The 17,789-nt window shown below is 44.4% G+C and overlaps 1 protein-coding gene across 3 annotated transcripts in view; it reads right to left on the bottom strand.

Moving 5' to 3' along the window:
* LOC147026839 (WD repeat and FYVE domain-containing protein 3-like) overlaps nt 1-17,789 on the bottom strand; it is a 188,925-nt gene that overhangs the window by 56,040 nt on the left and 115,096 nt on the right. For 2 of the 3 annotated variants that reach the window (XM_085882671.1, XM_085882673.1), the window contains 13 exons: nt 16,429-16,583; nt 16,152-16,263; nt 15,725-15,915; nt 15,152-15,304; nt 12,731-12,804; nt 11,974-12,144; nt 10,083-10,222; nt 9,847-9,970; nt 4,895-5,109; nt 3,201-3,394; nt 1,584-1,718; nt 1,244-1,423; nt 877-1,113 (listed from right to left, as the gene is read on the bottom strand). In XM_085882671.1, coding sequence (XP_085738797.1) covers nt 877-1,113; nt 1,244-1,423; nt 1,584-1,718; nt 3,201-3,394; nt 4,895-5,109; nt 9,847-9,970; nt 10,083-10,222; nt 11,974-12,144; nt 12,731-12,804; nt 15,152-15,304; nt 15,725-15,915; nt 16,152-16,263; nt 16,429-16,583 — 2,081 coding nt within the window. The remainder of the gene's footprint in view (nt 1-876; nt 1,114-1,243; nt 1,424-1,583; nt 1,719-3,200; nt 3,395-4,894; nt 5,110-9,846; nt 9,971-10,082; nt 10,223-11,973; nt 12,145-12,730; nt 12,805-15,151; nt 15,305-15,724; nt 15,916-16,151; nt 16,264-16,428; nt 16,584-17,789) is intronic. The other variant, XM_085882672.1, reaches the window with a different exon arrangement.

The raw sequence follows: 17,789 nt of genomic DNA, 5'->3' as shown, positions 1-17,789 counted from the left end.
TCACACCACATTATTTTACATGTGACATTAGTTATTTGTACCTGTTGTTTGCGTTCTTTATGACATCTTTAAAAACAGTAAGTTTCCTGTTTGTAATTATTTTCAATTTTCATTGACTGACAGACAGGCAGACAGAGTAAAAATATTATCTCACTCCTCTTTGCACATGTACGATTGGGACGAATTCAGAGCCAAACTACTGCTAAACTACAGGTTTGTTTTCTGTTCCGATTTGTGCTCAAAATATAACATTCAATTGAAATCAAGTTGTTTGACGATCATAAACTGATGTTTGTGGATGGACAAATGGATAGATGGACAAACAGACAGTGAACCAAATGCTGAACTGTGCTTTTCGCTTTGCGTGCATGGGTCAGTAATAACATCCATACTCTCAATCACGAGTCCAAAAACGTTTCAAGGCGAGAACAAATCCTGGACGATTCACAGTCTATGCAGAATATGCAACTAAAGATGCAACAATTTGTAATTTATTCAAGGCGCTGACGATAACTTGCCTCCTTTTCACACTGTAATCTTTAATGTTTACCAACGAGTGTTAGCAGACGGGTCCTCCGGCTTAACATTAATCCGAAGGACAGCATACAATGATGTATCGCCCTGCCTGTGAAATACCAGGGTGACAGTTTATAACTTTGTTGGAACTCAAACCCAGACTGGAGAGCTCAAAGGTGAGTGCACATAACACTGGGCTATCCTGACAACCCTGAAGGAAGGGAAAGGGCATTTATGGAGCATTGGAAGTGGGGATTGGGAAGTGGGCGGATTTGGGTATGCAACACAGTAAACAGCTAGCCCCTTAAAATGCATGAGTACCCTTTCAGTCTACCCACATCCATGTACTAAACCTCTGACCTCCAACAACAGGTCAATAAGTGGGGGCCCTTGCTTGTTGCTCGACCCTTGAAGAAGACTGTCTACTGCAATGGTTCGCAATAGATCCATCACCAGCTTTCGCCCAGGATGGGTCGAAAGTGCTTTTTGGGTCTCCATCTGCTCTCCCCCATATTGTTTCTGCAAATCTGGAGACTCAGGACCAGAGTCTGTACCTTCCTCTGGCAAAGCTTCTTCCAACTGGTCTGGTCCTTCATCCTGTGCAAGAATGTGAGACTCATTCAAAATAAAGATGAGAGTGAAGAAGGGAAAGAGAATGAATCTCCTTTAAATGTACACATAAAGAACACAAGTAACATAACAAAAGCAACTGACTACTGTTGTTTACCTCTTCTGTGGCAGGAGGAAGGCTGAAGGGAAATATGGAGGCAGCAAGGGCACTGAGGAATTCTGGATGCAACCACGCAGATATCAGGCCAGCAACATTGTGGTAAAGGTACTGCAGAAACTGCAACACCGTTACTGGGTAATCCACCAGCCAAGATCCATCACTGTCAGCCTGCAGTGGCTGAACGGAAACATCGGCATGAAGAGGACAGTCAAAAACATCGGCTGTTTCAAGCTAACTTGATTATGAACTGTGTCACAGAACCCATGTTGACTGGTTGTGTTATTTAAAGGGATGAAAAAAAAAAAAACAAACAAAAAAAACGAGGTGAGGATTGAACCTGTCCAAGTGTGAAACGAAGTATTGACAGCAGCACAAGTAGTGGTTCTAGACAAGGTGAGACAATGGTTGGTGGAACTGAGAAGATCGTTGGTCGCATCCCCAAGCTAAACCTCCAGATAGAGTCCAGATCCAACTGCAAGTTCACAAGGAAAAAAAGTAGAAAAAGACTAATGCAAAAAACAAATACATTTCAACATGCAACTGAGTGAGAGTAATTTTCCATCAACCAAAACATTGCAAGTTAGCAGGGAGATCAGATGAGGATAAGGCCGAACCAAACAACCAATCTCGTAAAGGGCTCGTGCGATTTCGATTTCACCTTCACGATTGCAGATTGAACCCCCAACACATCTGACTAAAATTGTTATTCGGGTGCAGAATTTTTCAGATTATACTCCACTCTGCAGAACCCAGTAGCATATAGTTCAAAAGCAGACACTCCACCAGTGTATTTGAATGTCCTTTCATGGTATTGTGCTTTGGGTCACAATAATAGAGGAAACCATTCCTTTTTGGCAATCATGCTGTGTATCGAAGATATGGCAAAATGATTTTGCAACATATTTTCCATCAAATCACCTCATTCAATGATTCGAGCAAATATAGCGCCCCCTAAAAACAGTAGAGTTCAATGGAAAGCATTCATCTGAGTTATCCCTTCCAGAGGTAATGCATCTCTGAGTTCAAAATGCGTGATGATGTAGGACAGGGGTCGGCGAGCCATGTCCGACTCGACGACGATCCCAATGTGATCGCTGAGCCTGAAATTTTATAAGTACAAATTCGTACAAATGATCAAATAAAGAGGCCCAACACTTAATTCAAAATATTGCATTTGTTTATAAATGACCACAAGTGTAATTATGTGGAATATAGTCATTAAATTTAGATCCACCTACCGTCCTTCCCGCTCATCTTATTGCTGTTGTTGTTTATTGTTGCAGGCCTGTCCTGCACTAACAGGCCCACAGCTCATGTACAGATGACAGATGTTATTGTTGCTTCTATTCCTGAGTCTGTAGTTACCTCCATCACCGAAGGTGGACGGAGGTTATGTTTTCACCCATGTCTGTCTTTGTTTGTGAGCAGGATATCTCAAAAAGTTGTTGGGTGGATTATCACAAAACTTGGTGGATGAGTTAGTTAGGTGACACAAACAAACTGATAAGATTTTGGTTAAGGTCCGGATCCAGATCCAGCCTATCAGTGGGGTACAAAATGTAAACTGTTCAGCCTGGCAGAGGTATGTGCTCCACCGAGTGCCGTTACAGTTTCATAGAGTTTTGATTGGTCAAGACGTCTTTTAATCAGACCATCTGTGTATGTAAGAAATTTAATAATTTCATCTGGGTTTTTCCTGAAAGTTTTCTGGAATACCAAATCTTTAATAAAGACCTGTTTGTTGCTTGAGCTTTGCATGAACAGAAAATGGCAATACAAGTACAAGATAAACTTAACATTTTGACGATTTCACAATTACACTTCCACATTGAAGGAGACTATGTTAATTGTGTTTAAATTATATGATTGGATCTTTGTGCACCAACTGCCCAAGATTTTAATTTCATTTGACTCTTTTGCACAAAAGGTTGCCGACCCCTGATGTAGGAGGTACCTGAACATCAGGTGGAATGCCATGAAGCGGGCGGTTCAAGAACAACGCAAGCAGGAGTACATAGATCTGTGGCTGCTCCGAGTGGTGTGGTAGCGACGAACAGAGGACCGAGAAACCTGGCAGCATGCACACTTCAGCGTTCACTTCTTTTAAGGACTTGCCTCCAGGCCTGTTTCCATATTCCATGTTTAGGCCTACAAAGCAACACAGTGAATCAACCGATTATTATTTTTAACAAAAGTGAGAGACCGATAGGGTTACAGAAAACCAAATATTGTGAACTTTCGAAGATGTAAAACAAATGCAGGTCATGCAACTGCCACTACGGTTTTGTGAGAATGAAAAATCATTATTCTTGAACTGATAAATATACAGTCGTGTGAAACAAGTGGGGTGTAAGTAATAGGGAACCTGCTTTTGCAATCATTGTTGTAAATATCACTTCTGCAGAAATATGAAATGGTTACATGCACACAGTAACATGGTCACAAACTAGCGATTATAATTATTAAACCGACCATGAGGAGGCAAATATCTGCATTTCTTTCACCACCACCTCTCACGTTTATTGTCATTTTCATATTTCCTGAGTCTCTACAAGTCTGGAGGGCACCTCACTCACCACCCCAGGTGGGTGCGAAGTACTACAATGGCAGAGAAAAGATGGCGAGACTCGTAGAGGTGTGACTCTCCCCCTAGCCTTTAAGATTCAGAACATGGGGGGTGTGCCATGTGGAAGTGGGGGAAGGGAGATCGTGTCGACACCATTGGCAGGCATGGAGTGCTACAACCGCAGAAGGAGGACTATGAGACTTGGAAAGGTGAGACCCACCCCTGGGTTTTAAGAGATTGAGCGCCAAGAGGGGCACACCTGAGTTCGGAGATCAGTAGAAGAGTATTGAGCAGCAAGTGGTCATCAGTTGAGCAGTGTGCCTGGCTCAAATGGACAGTGGGCTCAGGGAGAAAAGAACAGTCCTCAGTGGAGTGCTGAAGAGTTTGGCCCTGCGAGTGACACTCGGAGTTACATCTAAAAGGGAATCGGCTCTTCCCAACGGCCCTGAGTGGTCAGAGCACAGGTCGTGTGGTCTCCAGCAGCCATCTTCATTCCATAGGGATATTCTTTTATCTTATTCTCACCGCAGAACTTTTTATTTGCATCCCTGCATTCCCATCTGACCGTCTATGTGTAAAAGGAATTGTATCCATGTAATGAGGATAGTATTTAGTAGTCTGGGAGACACACGTTAAGCATGGTATTGGCTTAAGGTCTTATGATCTTGTTTGAGCCCCTGTTGACTGTAAAATTAGCACCAGGTGGGTTGACTCAGCCTGTCATCCTTCCAAGGTCCGTGAAATAAGTACCAGTATCCTGGTAATACTAATAGGAGGTACTGCAGCAGCGGCACAGCTGCACCCCCAAGAAATGATGAAACCAGCAGCCACAGGCTGCACATGATAGCTAGCTATACAAGTTTGTTTTATTAAAAATAGAATTGAAAGTGGGGTCAATTATCAAACTTGAACGAGACAGCTCAAAGGTAAGTGGGTGACTTCTGTGACACTGATGGAATAAGATGCCATTGGAAAATAAATAAAGAAATAATTAGTCACCAACAAAAAGAGAAAAAAAAATTGACAATAAAGGCCAACAAAAGGACAAAAAAAAAATAAAAAAAAGACATCTTCAGCTTTACCTGTGATGTGTCCTGGAGAAGTGTGATCACCAAGAGGTCGATTGAGCCATCCCCCGCCAGGTGTGCCTTCCTGAAACCGGCGCAATATGGGGGAATGCGAGATGAGTGCTGCCAGGAGGCGAACTCCCAGCACAGCAGTCGATGGGTGAACATGTGGCTGAAGGAACAGCAGAACCCAGTCAAATCCCAAAACTCTGAGGATTTCCTCGCAAGTCCTGCATCCAATCACAGACCAAAGCGACCCTGTCAGCCAATAATTTTAATAAAGGCAGCACCATGAGAGTACAGAAACACCTGAAGAAGTGCCTGCAATATCAGGTATATCAACTGCACGGCATGGTGATAAAACTTATGCTGTCTCCTCCACCTACCTCCACCCCACCATTATACCTAAACACCATATCAATATCTCATGCTTCCAGGTAACTAGTGCATTTCTTTGGATCTCTACATGCAGCAGTGGGATCTTGTGAGCATGATCAATAGTTCTGTAGTTCCAGTGACACCTGTGGGTCCAAGGTGATATTGGCAGCATGATTTCATCACATCAAATCGATGCAAATTCTTATTCTCTTAATTCTCCTTCATTGCATCCCTCAAGGAATGTCTTTAATCGCATCTCTGACTTAAAACTGAAAAAAAACTCCCAGTTTGCAATGCATGTACATGTTCCATCAATTGTGCATTTTGTTTTCCAACTTCAGTGCCAATTCACGCCACCTCCTTAAATGTACCTTCTCCTAACTCCTCCCTCACCGGTTATACCGTCCTTACCCCTCCCATCTTTCCCCTCCTCCTACCTCCGCTCTTAGTACCTCCTTCACTGTCTTCTACTTTAGTATCAGCTCCTCCTCTGGTGTCTCAAACTGTGTGGTATTCTACCATCTGAAGGCTCCATTCTAACCAAACAGATATCTCATGCTCTCAATCAGTACACTCCTCAACATCTCAAACATGCTCTTTCTTTCTTCTCATCACACCTCCCCTCTTCCCAACCCCTCAAATCCTGCATCTCCCCCTGTCCACTCCCTTCGTCACCGTACCACACTACCAAGTCTCATCCCTCCCCTCTCCCCATCTCTCCCATCACCCTCCTCCCCCTTGGCCTTGCCTGCTCATCGTCTCCCCTCCTTCTCAAAGCAGCCTTCACACTCTTTCACCTCCGAGCTTCCCCCTCACCTTTCTCAAAAACTCCCCCCTCACCCTTCTCCATCAACTTTCTTAAAAGTTACCCCCCCCCCCACATCCACAAAGATGTCTCTGTGTCTGTCTGTCTCTCTGTCTCTGTGTCTGTCTGTCTCTCTGTCTCTGTGTCTGTCTGTCTCTCTGTCTCTGTGTCTGTCTCTCTCTGTCTCTGTCAATGTGTCTCTCTCTGTCTCTCTGTCTCTCTCTGTCTATCTCGATCTGTCTCTCTGTGTCTCTCTATCTCTCTATGTCTCTCTCGCTGTGTCTCTCTCTGTCTCTCTTTGTCTCTCTCTCTCTCTCTGTCTCTGTCTCTCTCTCTCTCTCTCTCTCTCTCTGTGTCTCTCTCTCTCTCTCTCTGTGTCTCTCTCTCTCTCTCTCTCTCTCTCTCTCTGTGTCTCTCTCTCTCTCTCCGTGTCTCTCTCTCTCTCTCTCTCTCTCTCTCTCTCTCTCTCTCTCTCTCTCTCTCTCTCTCTCTCTGTGTCTCTCTCTCTCTCTCTCTCTCTGTCTCTCTCTCTCTCTCTCTCTCTCTCTCTCTCTCTCTCTCTCTCTCTCTCTCTCTCTCTCTCTCTCTCTCTCTCTGTGTCTCTGTCTCTGTCTCTCTCTCTCTCTCTCTGTGTCTCTGTCTCTGTCTCTGTCTCTGTCTCTGTCTCTGTCTCTGTCTCTGTCTCTGTCTCTGTCTCTGTCTCTGTCTCTGTCTCTGTCTCTGTCTCTTCTCATCCCTCCACCTCCTCCAATCTTGAACTACCCTCGACCCCCTCTCATTATTCCCCACTGTGCCTCATCCCATCACCACCGAGCCTTTTCTAATCCTCATCCGGCACTTACCCTAGCTCTTCTGCAATCCCCCACACTCTGACAACAACTCTCCCGACCTCCCCCAACCTCCCTCGTCCCACATTCATCCTCCCTTCCCCTCCCCTGGACTCAAAGCCCCCTCCTCTCCATCCTCCTTAATAATGTGGACCACAATCATCTGGGGCCTTTGCTCCAACTTGACTGATCTCTCCATACAGGTTGCCACTGACAAAGCAGACATAATCTGCTGAACAGAATCTTTCCTCCTTCAAGACGTCTCTGTCTTTCGAGTATATCTCCATGGACACTCCCTCCTCCGGTATGACAGACCTGAGCCTCGTCCTGGTGGTGGAGGTGCTCTCCATGAAAAACTCTATTCCTCACTCTCCATGAACTGCCCTCACCACACCACACCACCAGGAATACCTCTGGCTACGGCTTCCCCTCCACTCCCACCTCATGTTTATATGTGTGTCGTACCGTCCACCAAACAGTGGTGACTCCATTTACACCTCGCTCGCCGAAAACATGGACCAACTTCTATCATCTCATCCCAACTCTCTCTCTCTCTCTTCCTATGTAGTGACTTCAGTTGTCATCATGCCATTTGGCTGGGTGTGGGTACCTCACTCACCGGCCATGGCACTTCAGCAAAAGATTTCTGCGACTCACTGGGACTGACACAATCTGTCAACTTTCCGACCCGGAACTCAACCAATGGTACTCCATCTCTTCTGGATGTGATTTTGACCAATTTCCCTGAAAACATCTGCTGTTCTTCCTCTGCTCCAATCGGTTCATCTGACAACGTGCTTGTCAAAGTAGACATCTCTCTGGCTGTTATTGGAGAATCACCTCAGCCCTGTCAAGTTTGGCATTTCACTCACGCCGAATGGCAAGGACTTCAAGCAGTCATCAAACTTCTAGACTGATGTCCCATCTCTCGCATGCTCAGATTTATCCCATCTCGTCTTAAGTTGTCATACCCTTCCTCCCGCCTGAGGTACACTGAAGCTTGTGGGGAGGCAGTTGTCCTGAAACAACTTGTCTTCGCCTCATGGAAGGCAAATCCTATTGAAGGCAATCTCAGTTCCTTCCACAAAGCTCAGAGCAAGTGTGTCTACCCTCAGGAGAGCCAGGAAACATGATCTTTCTAATCTCAAGTCTGAACTGTCAAACCTGTCCACCTCCTCCAAATCCTGGTGGCATCTCGTTAAGTCTGTTTCTGATTTATATTCCCCCTCCATCCCCTCACTGACCTCAAATGGCCACACAGCTGACACTGCACGTGAAAAGGCCAAGTGCCTCAACTCCGTGTTTGCTTATAAATTTTGTGTCCCAAACACATTGCTTTCTGTACCCACCTTACCCAGTCGCACCCAGCTGTTCCTGGACTCTGTGTCCTTTTCTCCCAATAAGGTGGAGAGTTTGCTGTCAAACCTCGACTCTGATTCTGCAACCCGTCCAGACGGCATCAGCCTACATGTCCTAAAAACCTGCTCTACTGCTCGTGCTCACAATCCTCCTGTTCTATTCACCCTCTCATTTACTCAAGGTCATCTGCCATCTGGTCCAACACGTGGAACATGTCTTTCAATCCTGACAAATCTCCCACTCCCACTGTGTCTCTGCGAAAGGACCGTTTAGAACCCCCCCCCCCAAATCAACTTTCTCAACAATCCTCTGGAAGAAGTCCTTTTATTCAAGCTTCTGGGTCTCACCGTCTGCCATGATCTTTCCTGGGAAACCCATATTTCCAAGCTGGCCTCCAAAGCGAGTCGCCGACTGGGAATCCTCCATCAGGCAAAGTCCTTCCTTGGCACACTTGAGCCCATCCCCATCTCCTTGAGATGCTGCTGTGGAAACCAAGGCATTTAGGATAATTGCTATCTCCCTCGATGAGGCTGAGTCTTTGGGTCTCTTTCTCTCACTGCAGGCAGGTCGGTTGCATGTCTGTCTTCTACAGTCTCCTCTCCAGCCTCTCCTCCCACCCCCCGTTCTATCTGGAAACTGTCCCCCCCATCCCCCATATTTCCCCAGGGCGCTGAAGGTCCACCAGTAACCCCCTTCTGGTAAAACTACCAAAAATCACGAATCACTGATCACCATCATTCCCCTTTTTTCCTAACTTTGAAACAAATTCCCAAACCCTCTTCAATCCCACTCTTCCCTCCAGGTCTTCAAAACAGCTGTTCACCACCATCTTTTATCTTCCCCCATCTAAAACCACAATATTTTTCTACCCCCGTTCATCCACCCTAAACCCACCTCCTTCAAATTCCCTGCTTTACTTCCTGAAAGTCCCTGTAGCGTCCATTTTGTTTACCCCGTGTACCCCGCCCCATCACTCTCCCTTCCACAGATGTCCAAATGTCTCTTTTCCCCACTGTTTAGCGCTTCCCTCTCCTGCCCCTCTTGTCTCCTGCTCCCCTTGTTATACGTTGCGTGTGTTAGCTCTTATACAAGCCTCGACATTGAATAGTTGTATTAAAAAATAAATAAATAAAATCTCTTGAGCCCAGCTCCATGGCAAATGGTCATCCACTGGGCAAAAAGATTCACACAATGCTGCTCAATGTCCTCGGAGGAATTTTTAAAAATTAATTGTGCAAGCTTTTGATTTTACCTTTTTCCTGTCACTGCTGCAGTCATTACCAGAAAGCATATTGTGCATACCTATTTAATGGCTACTTCAATTTGTTGCTTATCTTTCAATCATTAATGTCAGGTCTTCCATGAACATCCTTTCACACACATTAATTAATTAATCAAAAGGCCTGTTCGTCCAAAATGTGAGGAGTTGAGTATCAGCGACAAAGACGACACCGTCATTGCTTCCTTTCAAACAGTGGTACAAGCATTGGTATGTTGAAAGTTGAGTTAAACATTCCAAGTTTCTCAGTCAGTAGAAGCAAATTAACAACTATGCTACAATAGTGGAGTCAATAAAATGCAAATCCAAGATTTCTCACTGTGTATTCAAAAGGTTTTTTTCCGTGTGAGAAAACACAAGGTCCAGCATCACACCCAGCAGGCAATTCCGCAGTCGAATAATGTGAGCGCACGTTGGTGGCAATGCCTCACGGTCTGCTGTTGCTGGAAAAAAGGCAAAGTGATCGGGTGCACAATCAACCATAAAGGACCTTCTCGGTAAGATCAGTCAACAGCCAAAGGAAGATTGGCATACAAAGAACAACATGAAACGCACACTGTTCACTCTCTTCTTCTTCGTCGTCTTCTTCTTCTGTTCCTTCTTCTGCTGCTTCTTCAGACAACTCAGAAATCAATTCCACAGTCTTCTCAGAGACGGGTGTCGCAGGTAGAGTCCACGCCAAGAATTGGCCCAAACTAAAACAAAGAAAGATCACCATATGCATGTAAGTACATACAGTAATGATCAGATTGCCAGGCATTCAAACTGCAGTCGTGCTGTGGAACTAGGGAAGGCAATTGTGATCAAATAAAAAGAAAAGAGTTCATATCACAATACGATTGATGATTAACATCATTTGGCATTTAAACCTAAGATTTCAGTAAGACAGCTGTTGCTGATTCAAGTTGCTCCCTCCATACTGTCTGGCTCTCAGATAACCTTCAGAAGGATTCTGCCCCCTCACCCTCCTCACCCACCCACTGTGTTTGAAAATACTCTCGTCAACAGATATAATCAGCACAAAATTGGCCTTTCGTGCGTGCTCGAGCTCATTAATGCCAGCAAGTCTCACTATACTAAACTCTCTTCAAAAAGGAGTACAAGCAATTGCAATTTGCTCCAGGAAATGGCTTCCTTTTTAAACAACAACAACAGAATCATTGTCAAAAATGTATCATGTTAGATATTAACTGATGAGGTTTCGTCAATGCACAGAGATTCACACAACGTTGCTCAATCTTCAAAGGGAGAAACATCTGTAAACTAGAACGGTACTCGGTAGAGTGCAGACCTCCACCAGGCTGAACAGTTTACATTTTGTATCCCACACATATGCCGGATCTGCATGCGGACCTTAACCAAAATTTAATCAGCTTGTTCTTGTCATCGACCCACTCATCCATCAAGTTTTGTCATAATCTGTCCGCAACATTTTGAGCCATTGTGCTATACATCATTTTGGCACTATCTCTCAATAGTGAAGAGTCACTGTAAAAATTATTGCATCCAGACATGGATCTTCACCAAAATCGAACCATTTCGTCCTCGTCACACACCCAACCTGTCCACCAAGTTTCGTCCTCATCCGTCCATAACCTTGCGATATCCTGCACAAAGACTGACAGACAAACAGACAGGGGTGAAAACAACCTCCGTCCACCTTCGGTAGCGAAGGTAACTGCAATCGCATACATTCACAAGATAAAGCAATGTCGACCCCTGCTCTCTTTTCCTCCATCCACTTTGACCCCTGTAAAATCAAAATAAAGACACCCTACTCATGTTTACTTGCTTTAGTCGAAACAGGCTGTGCAAGCAAAGGCATGTCAAGCCAAATATTGTCTTGGCGATGGTTTTAAATATCAAGGTTTGACAATCCAAAACCCTTGATTTCACAAACAATTGTGACCTTTGACTGCTGTAAAATAGAAAATAGAACACTAGACCAAGATCTACCTGCTTCAGTCAGTAGAGGCTGTAGAACAGTATTATTTTGCCAATTCTTGCCTGGAACGGTTAAAATGTAGATGATATGGTAAGCCAAAGGCCTCAATTTTGAGCTTTGACCCCTGTATAATCCCAATAATGACAGATTGCAAATGCTTCTACACATCCCAAATGGGACTGTTGAAAAATGAGAAAAAAAAAAACATGATTTAACTGAACTTTAACTATACCCCTTGCATATGTAATGCTGTGAATCATTGCAGTGAAATCATCAATCAACATCCAAAGCACAAATAACCCACAAGCAGACAGATGTTCAAGTCCTCTGACGACACTTTTCCACATCATGGCAATGTTTAAAACCGCACGACACTCAGATGAGAACAGGAAGGGGGCTTCAAGGACACGCAAGCCACATTTTGTAGAGTTATGACACATTATGCACAACTGGCACGAAGAAACGTAGAGCACAAGACACAGAGAGCGCAACTTGCGATACCTGAGCAAGTCATCCTTGCTGGGAATGTCTTTAAGCAGCAAAGTGAGAAAATGGGACGTGGCGGCTAGTGTTGCAGGAGAGAGCAAAGATCGAGGTCCAAAAGACAAGGCACGGAGGAGCTTTGGCAGCAGGGCTAACCGCAGCATGCAGCTCTGCACCCATTCGGCATCACTGGACCACAAAATGGAAGAATTTAGAGTTAAGAATACAAACTTGTGTAAGGTTGTTCCGCATCACTATTAAACACAATTTGTATTGTGCTGTATGTAGTCCATTGGCCAAAACTTGTACTGAAGCTGCCTTACACTTACACAGAAAATAAAAGAGAAGTATACTAAAAATGGTTAATTGACATTATTACTTATTCAAAAGTCACAAAAACCTAATTGGGAGATAGTTTGAGGATCAGCGACTTTAACCTACTTTAATGACATGAGACACTTCAATTCAAAAGCAAAAGTTTCAAGTTCAGGTTAATCAGCAAAGGACGAGTTAAGCAAGATCGAGATGCTCGTGGCACTTCCGAAGCATTCAGCTCATTTGGAAGCCAAATAGTGATTGATCACATTTAATTTCAAAAGCAGTGCCGTAACTAGGGGAAAAGAAAACCAGTGGGCACAGGTGAACCTGCACCAACCGGTCAAAGCAACAATTTACAAAGTACATTATCAACGGCTGCATTGAAAGCAGAAGCGAACAACAACCATTCATAGAGAGAAGCTGAGATTTTGTACAGTTGCGCACATTCACCCATTACCTGGACTCAAGGAGGAGCTCAGAAAAGTGTTCCAGGAGTGAGATGTGCAAATCACACAGAGAATAGAACCATATCTGAAAAGCAAGTAACAGGAAATAAGATGTGTAATAACAAGGGGTTAAGAGATGCTGATATAACTGAGCCTAAGGAGAAAGGAGCTGAATCCAGAGATATTCAAGGGCTGATTAAAGGAGATCTCCTCCCCTCCCTCCTTTTATTCATGTCATATAAACATTATTAAAATTCAAAGGTTGAAGCTCCGTTTTCAGAAATCTTTCCCCAGATTCTTGAAAAAGGCATTCACTTATCGGTGTGCACCTATAATGGGTTTTGCCGCTGTTTCTAGGTTGTCCCCCTCTTTCTCTCCCCCACCCCACCATTCCCTTCCCTTCGTCCACTTTTCTCCTCCTCTTCAAAATCCTGGATTCATCCACATCTCTGTCTCTTTCTATGTCTATAATCTCTATCTCACACACCATACTCTTCACAAAGCATCGGTGCCGCCGAAGCAGCTTCCTGAGCAAGGGTTATACTGGGTGGTTTGCCACAGTAGTTAGGGCAGGAATTTGGAATGGTGCACCTACTCTTCACGAAGGACACTGTGGGGTCTTTAACGTCCACAAACTAATGCTGGCAGACAGGATTTCCGTTTAACATCCATCTGAGGGATGGCACACACATCGATGAATCATCCTGCCTGCAGAACACCAGGGTCGGGATTCAGCTCTATTCAGGTCGGGTGTGCGCATGCCTATTGGCCATCCTGCCAGCCTTGGATTCAGCTATACCGAGTAACCAAAACTCAGTCACACAAGAAACAGACTTCAAAAATGATATAATTGTTAACAAATGCATATTGGACCAGGATTCAATTATGAATTCAGTCCACCAGATGAATAGTTACTTAAGTGCAGCTGTGTTTGTGATGTGATGGGAGTAATTTGGAGGTTGGCCAGGGTACCAGTGATAATCACCTATTCTTTGCAAAAGACACCATGTAATCTTTATGTTCCCAGTTAATGCTAGTGGGTGGCTCCTCAGGTTAAGGCCCATCCGAAGGACAGTGTGTTCATTGATGCAACGCCCAGCCTCTGAAGCACCAGTCCAACAGTAAGTCATTGGGTCGAGAATCAAATCCAGGCTAGACAGCTCAAAGGTAAGTATGCTACCTCTGCATCATCTATAAACCTCATCTGTTCACGCTCCCAAAACCCAGACTGGGTGCCAACCTGCATTCATCCATCCCCCTTTTTCTCACAATTGCGAAATCCTCTTCCTGTATGCATTGTCTCGTACTCCTCGGTTCAGTCTTTAAAAAGTGCTGCACATCACTGAGTTATGCACTCACTCGTATACATCCATGATCTCTTCTCTACAATCATATTCTTTCCATTCTGTTTCTCTCAAAGCCATTCGTACTCATTCTTGTGTCATTCCTCCTTTTCTCTACGATTGTAGGTCCACATCACTCCCTCCCCCATACCGTTTGGTAGTTTGTAAATCTGCTGTCCATTTGTTGTTCAGCTCTTCAATGAGCCTTGACCCTCAGAATAAAAAGATATCCTCAACATATAGTTAATGAAAGCAAATGACGAGATGTGTGACTGACATCTGCATACATTTATCAAATAACAGACCAAATACAGCATTGGAGGCATCAGGAGGAACCCAGATAGGTAAAGATAGAATAATCAGGATGAACCTGGATAGGATTCGAGTTTCCACTGCTACTCTACCCTCAAACCCATTCTAGCACAGCCAAGTGAGGCTGACAAAAACAATTTGCAAGGATTCAACTCTCTGTAGACACACAGAAAAAGACAGAGAAAAAGAAAAAAATAGAAAAAGAAGAAATTGAGAGTAAAATACACCGAAACACAACAAAAACACCATATAGGCCCAAGACACACAGGAAAGGTCCAAAACCACGACACAATGTACATGGGAATGCGTACAGGACCCAAATAGAAACACAGGCCTTCTATTTGTAATGAACTTCATCATCGGGCATGAAGATGATGGCACTTTTGTGATACACTTCAGTTTTGAGGGTGTTAAAAAAAACACACACACACACACACACACACACACACACACACACACACACACACACACACACACACACACACACACACACACACACACACACACACACACACACACACACACACACACATACTCCAAAGCAACAGGAACTTGTTTGCACAAAAACCAACCAAACTTAAACAAGAGATTACGACGATGTCGAAAAACACTCACGTGACCTAATCCAGGTATTTGCCAAATCACCTCTCTCTAACACGATAGAATACATCCTCTTAGCACGAACCACAAAATCATCCTTCACTCAACAAATTCCTGCAACTCCAATGAGATTGGAATATAATATCAGTGATTCCCATTGGTCACGCGACTCCAAACCTTGAGATCAATGAGCAGGTCTCGAAATGCAGGAAAAGAAAGACATGTATCCCTGTCACGTCCACTCTCAGTCATGCCAACGAGCGACACCGCCAGGTGAAGAATGTGCGTGTTCAGCAGGTGGTGCTTTTTCTTTAGCAGAAACGCAAGCAACTGATGGAGATGGAAACAATCTCAGCTCTGACAGTCAACAGCAATTTGATTTCACTGAAATACATGACAGGTTATCAAACGTTGAATAAAGCTAACTTAACACCAAGTTCTAACTCTTCATGTGTGTGGAAACGACAGTTGACACAGCTTATGTTGTCGAAGTACAAAGGCTGGTTTGCAAATTAACTGTATCTGGCATGATGACAAAATAAAACTTCCATGTCCACCCACCATCAGTACATCTATGAGGGCTCACAAATGGAGGCAGAACAATTCAAATGCCATCTGAATGAAAACTCTCACCAAGGTGGTTCACATCATAGATCACTCATCATTGTATGATAAACAATACATGAAGCAATAGAAGCTCCAAACTCAATTGACAAGCAAGACAATAGAGAACAATGCAAGCTTACTCACGCGATAGCCGCTGACACGCTCCATCTCGCTGCGGGCAAGCGGACTGCCTCGGACGGTGCATGCCAAGGCCTTGAAAGCGGCATACAAGCTCTCCACATCTCTGGCTGCCGCGACCAAGCCAAGCAGGACCGCGGGGCCACCTACACACTGCAGGGATGAAGCGACTGCTCTGCCGACCCAGCATCTCACACCTAGGGCGAACAAACAGGGGTCGAAGGCGCAGCATTTTCTTCATGTAATAAAAAAAAGATAGGCCAGCAAAAGCAAAATGCTTCTCCTAATGCATGTGGTAATGGCTCATAGATACATTATCTACTTCATGTCACTGACGTTGGAAGGGATTCATGCTGAAACATTAAATCGGTTATGCGTACCAAATTTATCACTCTGTTGTAGGCAATGATTGATGTGAAGTTTTAAGTCTCACCGAGGTTGCCAATGAGGGCAGCACCAATGGTCCGAGCAGGACCGGCAAGATGACCCACTGCATTGTGCAGAAAAGTCACAGGTGTGGCACTTTCATGTGAAGACAGCCCTAGCTACAGGACATGAGGAACAGGGTAGGCATTTAAGTGGGTTGGTCATAGGCCCACATTGATATAGAATAGTTTATGCATGCTTTAAAAAAAAAAAGAATCCTGATATACTGGCAGTGGGGAAAGAGGGAGGGGAAGCATCATTACTCTTTTATTTTTGCAGCATACCTGTCTGGCAATGGTACGTGCATCCACCTTGTTGTATGCTCGTCGGATCTTGGCCACTGTGAGAGACGATGCCTTGAAGGGAAAGAGGCCGAAGGAAAGATGTTCCTCAGGAATAAGAGCGATTTGTGCAGACGACCCACCATCAGATTTGCCATCTACACAACGGAACATGGTGACCTCAAAAAAAACTTCCTCCTATTTTTAAGGCAGTAAAAGCAAATAAAACTTGAAGGGCACTTGGTGGAGCGCATGCATACCTTGCCAGGCTGAACGTTTTGTATCCCGCCAGGCTGAACAGGCCAGGTTGAACGTTTTGTATCCCACTGATAAGCCGGATCTGGATAAGCTGACCTCAACCAAAATCGAATTGGCTTGTTCTTGTCAGCCAACCAACTCATCTACCAAGTTTTGTCATAATTCATCCACAACTTTTTGAGATATCGTGCTATACAGCTTTGGCTCTATTTCTCAATGGTGAAGAATCACTTATGAAAATTAAAAAAAATTCTCAGATCTTCACCAAAATCTAATCAATTCTTCCTGGTCATACAATCAAACTGTAAACCAAGTTTCGTCAGAATCCGTCCAAAACGTTTTGAGGTATCGTGCTATTCATAGTTTTTGGCCCCATCTCTTAATGGTGAAGAATTAATTTTAAAAAATAGGACCACCTGTCTTGACGCTCACCTGGATCAGGATCAACAGTCACACAAACCCCTGCAAACGTCCTCAGACCCTGAATTTTTTGATGCTGTGAACAAACTTAGGTACATCACACGTGATGAAGGTTGTGGTCAGGTTTCATTGAAATTTTGCGTGTAGTTTCCGAGAAGAGAGCAAATATCTATTTTGGGGAAATAACCCACACCCCCCCCATAGACCCACTTAATGAGCGCAGATCTTGATGCAGTCAATACACTTTCGTTGGGCATCAGATATGAAGCTTGTAGCCAAGATTCATCAAAATCGTGTGTTTGGTTCAAGCGATAATGACTGAAGTGTTTACGGACTGAATGACTCACTGACTGAATGACTGACTCACTCGACTCCGGACACTGCTCGATCGCATCAGCTCACCTGAATAAAGTCCACGTGAGCTAAAATTTGGCAGTCTCTCCAAGCTGTGCTACTTCCGGGCCAATGAGGGTAATATATTGTTGTGCGCCGGGGAGTCGGGTGAGAAGACCACAAGGTGGGAGAAGCTATCTCGGTTTCCACCAGACTCCCAGAATTGTCGGCCGTCGCACACGGATAATTCCGTGATGCGGCAGGTCGCTTAACCGACCGTGGACACCAATAACTCAACCGCGTGACATAGGGTCCTCCCATCTATGGGTTAATCGGGTTACCTAAATAATCAT

This window comes from Eptatretus burgeri, chromosome 5 (assembly GCF_056783735.1).
Source record: "Eptatretus burgeri isolate ZD-2024b chromosome 5, Ebu_testis_v1, whole genome shotgun sequence".
NCBI lineage: Eukaryota > Metazoa > Chordata > Myxini > Myxiniformes > Myxinidae > Eptatretus > Eptatretus burgeri.
The sequence above is the reverse complement of the archived record's forward strand: the minus strand, read 5'-3'. Positions and strand labels throughout refer to the sequence as shown.